Source organism: Octopus bimaculoides, chromosome 14 (genome assembly GCF_046866305.1).
Source record: "Octopus bimaculoides isolate indiv1 chromosome 14, ASM4686630v1, whole genome shotgun sequence".
NCBI lineage: Eukaryota > Metazoa > Mollusca > Cephalopoda > Octopoda > Octopodidae > Octopus > Octopus bimaculoides.
In genome coordinates this window covers 1,958,793-1,962,808 of record NC_142941.1, presented here as the reverse complement: position 1 = coordinate 1,962,808, position 4,016 = coordinate 1,958,793, and the positions used below count along the sequence as shown (strand labels likewise).

The following is a 4,016-nucleotide window of genomic DNA, read 5'->3' as shown; positions in this document are numbered from 1 at the left end:
AAGCTAAAGATGGCTGAAAAAATGTCAATAGTGACGAATGTATTGGGAGACCCACAACCAGCAGAACTGAGAAAAACATTGCAAAGGTGTGTGTAGCTGTGAGGGGAAATCATCAAATCACCATCCATGAGTTATCAGAGGATGTGCAGATTAGTTACGGTTCAGTTCAGTCCATTATCACTGACCAAAGAGACACTTGGGTTTCAATTGCACAAAATTTCCTTAATTGTGTCAAGAATGATGAAAAATTTTTGAAAACTTTGCAAAGTTCTCTGAACAGGTATTGCCAAGCTGATGAAAGCCCTTTCACCATTTGGGTTACCTGATGTCATCCACAGTTGCAATATAATTGTCACTGGAAATTTGCAGTGTTCATTGAGTTGAAAACAAATGAGGGAATTGGAAAATGGATTTAGCTAGAATCTTTATTCAGCACAACAACAATCGATTTGATCCATTCCTGGGGTGGGGAATCAAATACCACAAGGTATCAAGTCCCATCCTCTAAGAGATTCTCCAACTCATTCTCCAGGATTTAGTATATTTTTATTGGTCCTGAAAGGATGAAAGACAAAATTGACTTTGGTGGGATTTGAACTCAGAACGTAATGAGTTGAAACAAATACTATGAGACATGTTATCCAGTGCTCTAACATCTCTGCCAATTTGCCTTAGATATATATGTGTGTGTGTGTGTGTACACACACATAATATGCATACATACATACGTATGTACATACATGACTACATACATACAGAAATTTATTCGGTCATATGTATATACATATATACATACAGAATCTATATAGCTATGCACATATATGTATGTATGCATATGTATGGATATACATATACAATTGTGTGCATACATGTGTGTGTGTGCATGTGTGTATATACCTACATGTATATAAGTATGCATGTCTATGTATATATACATGTCGCCAACCCATGTAAAGTATGTTCATTATGAAACAATAATAGACTAATTATCTTAAATTAATTGATATTTATCCAAATGATAACATTTCAATATGAAATGAAATAAATATATTTTATCCTGCAGATAAACCAACAACAACAACAACAACACTAATTACAAGTTAATTAGTTGTGTTTAGAATACTAATATGGACAGCACTGGCAACAATACTCAATACACCACCACCACCACTACAACTATCACATATACTGCAACCCACAGCCAATCACACTACCACTAATACTGTTACCAACATAATCAATATCACCACAATCACCATCAAAATCAGTGTTGCTGTCAGCCTCCTCCTCCTCCTAGTTCTCATCATCACCATCCCCACCACCACAACCACCACCACTGCTGCCACAGCAACTACCGTCGCCACCGCCACCACCACCATCATGTGAATTGCCATCTCTGCTGTCATCATTTTCAACAAATGTATTTACACATTTTCAAAGATATTTGTATCGTAGGAGTGGCTGCGTGGTAAGAAGCTTGCTTCTCAACCACGTGGTTCCAGGTTCAGTCTCACTGCATGGCTCCTTGGGCAAGTGTCTTCTACTATAGCCTTGGGCTGACCAAAGCCTTGTGAGGGGATTTGGTTGACGGAAACTGAAAGAAGCCTGTTGTATATATATATATATAATATATATATATATATATATATATATATATATATATATATATATATATATATATATATATATATATATATTCATTTCTGTGTTCCTTTCTGTCAAAGAGCGTAGGCTCGAAATGTAAAAGACTTTCTCACCTTCCCAAGTGTTAAACTAATACATCTGTTTGTTGTTTACACCACCACCCATCTTCGTCTTTGCTTTTTTGTAAATATTTATTTATATATTTATGTGTGTTTCTTTGTGTCTATGTTTGTCCCCCCCACCCCACCATCGCTTGACACCCGATGCTGGAGTGTTTATGCCCGTGACTTAGTGGTTTGGCAAAAGAGCCCGATAGAATAAGTACCAAGCTTACAAAGGATAAGTCCTGGGGTCACTGTTTTTGATTAAAAGGTGGTGCTCCAGCATGGCCACAGTCAAATGACTGAAACAAGTAAAAGAGTATATGTATATCCTCTTCTTCCTCCTCTTCGTCGTCATCATCATTTAACGTCCACTGTCCATGCTGGCATGGGTCGGATGGTTTGACAGCAAGTGGCAAGTGAGAGGACTCTGCCTAGCTCTACTGTCCGTTGTGGTGTGGTTTCTACAGCTGGACACTGTTCCTAATGCTGACCACCCTGCAGAGTGTTCTGGGTTCTTTGTAAGGGGAGAAGTGCTGAGGGGCAGAAAAAACATAGAGTCTTACATTAAAGAGAAAATATGGCTATATCTGGAGGTGAGAGAGTGAGAAGAGAGGGGGGAGGAGTGTGATGCGGGGGGGGGGAGTTACCAGGAATTGGAGGGGGTGGGTGGGTGGGTCAGGAGGATATGTTGTGGGGATGAGATTCCATGGGGTCATATTGTCTGCAGGTAGGTTTGTGAGGGTGTGATGGGTAAGTGGGAGATAAAGGGGCGGGGTATACAGTGAGTCATGATCATAGGCTGGGGGTGTTGGGAAAATGGGTTGTGGGGGAGGTTTGTCTGGGAACAGACTCTGTATAAGAGAAGGACAAAGGTGAACATAAAGGATCTGCTATTATGGCCTTCATTCTACTTTGTTGAATAATTCTTTCTCAAAGCAAATTGCCAAAATGCCTTCTCTGTGATGCACAACATCTAAACATCATTTTTTCACCACTTCATCTCATGCCTTCCTGGATCGTCAGCTTCCATAGGTTCCCTCCACAATTAGAGCTCAGCACTTCTTTATGCAGCTGTCCTCATCCAAACACATCCCATGACCATACCATCACAGTTTTCTCTCTGGTACACTACACCTGATGCCACATATCGAAGTTTTCCTCTTGAATCATTTACACTCTGTCATGCATGCACACTGACATTCCCCATCCCGTGGAGCATACTTCCGCATGCTAGGTTGCCCATTGGGTCCTTTGGCTTCTACCTCATCTTCATATACAACTGTCTCTATGTTACAGTGGCTGTTCAGGGAACATGTTGCATTACCCCCTGCATGAGCATCCTGCCTCTGCTACTAAAATCTTTTTACACTAGGTGTATGTATATATGTGTGTGTGTGTATATATATATATATATATATATATATATATATATACCAGTACATTATGCTTATTTATAAATATATCTATAAAATATCTTATATGTTTCTCTCTTCTCTTCCACAGTTACCAACAAGATTCACGAAACGATGAAGCAGTTAATTATATCATGGAGGAAATTAGTGTCGCACAGATCATGCATAAAGGCCTCTACATCACATCACAGCTCATACCACTAAGACAACAACTAACAGACACAACAGATTCTAAATGTTTTTCCTTTCTCCCATCGACTCTTCCAATATATGTTGTTATTATTTGGAACATTTGTTAGTTTACATGTTATTGCTTGTGACCTTTCACCTCTGACCTTGCCCCACTCCTTGGAACTGACCCATAACCTATGACCTATGACCCTTGACCTGTTACTTGTGATGTGTAAATTATGGCCTCTAATACTAAAATAGCAACATATATATTCAAAACAAACCTAACCAATTCTCGTGTGTATGTGTATGCATACACACACACACATATATATACATGTATATATATATTTATGTATATATATATACATGCATATATATATTTATGTATATATATACATGCACATATATATTTATGTATATACATACATATATATATACATAAATACATACATATATGTGTGTGAGTGTCTGCGTGTGTGTGTGTGTAGCCATATGTATGTGAACATTATAATTGTTATCTCATTTAATGTTATATTATTAACAAAAAACAACAACAAGTTACACCCAGATACGACCACCCACCCATACCACTACCATCACAGCAACAACAACAACAACAACAACAACAACAACAACAACAACAACAACAACAGCAACAATGGAAATAAACCTTTTTATAATA

At 38.2% G+C, this 4,016-nt stretch overlaps 1 protein-coding gene across 2 annotated transcripts in view; it reads left to right on the top strand.

Annotated features, from left to right (window-relative positions):
* LOC106875822 (protocadherin beta-16) overlaps positions 1 to 4,016 on the top strand; it is a 50,425-nt gene extending 46,409 nt beyond the window's left edge. For both annotated transcript variants that reach the window (XM_089362143.1, XM_089362145.1), the window contains one exon: positions 3,252 to 4,016. Coding sequence is in view for 1 of the 2 variants with exons in the window: in XM_089362145.1 (XP_089218271.1) it covers positions 3,252 to 3,278 (27 nt within the window). In the remaining variant the exon portion in view is untranslated. The remainder of the gene's footprint in view (positions 1 to 3,251) is intronic.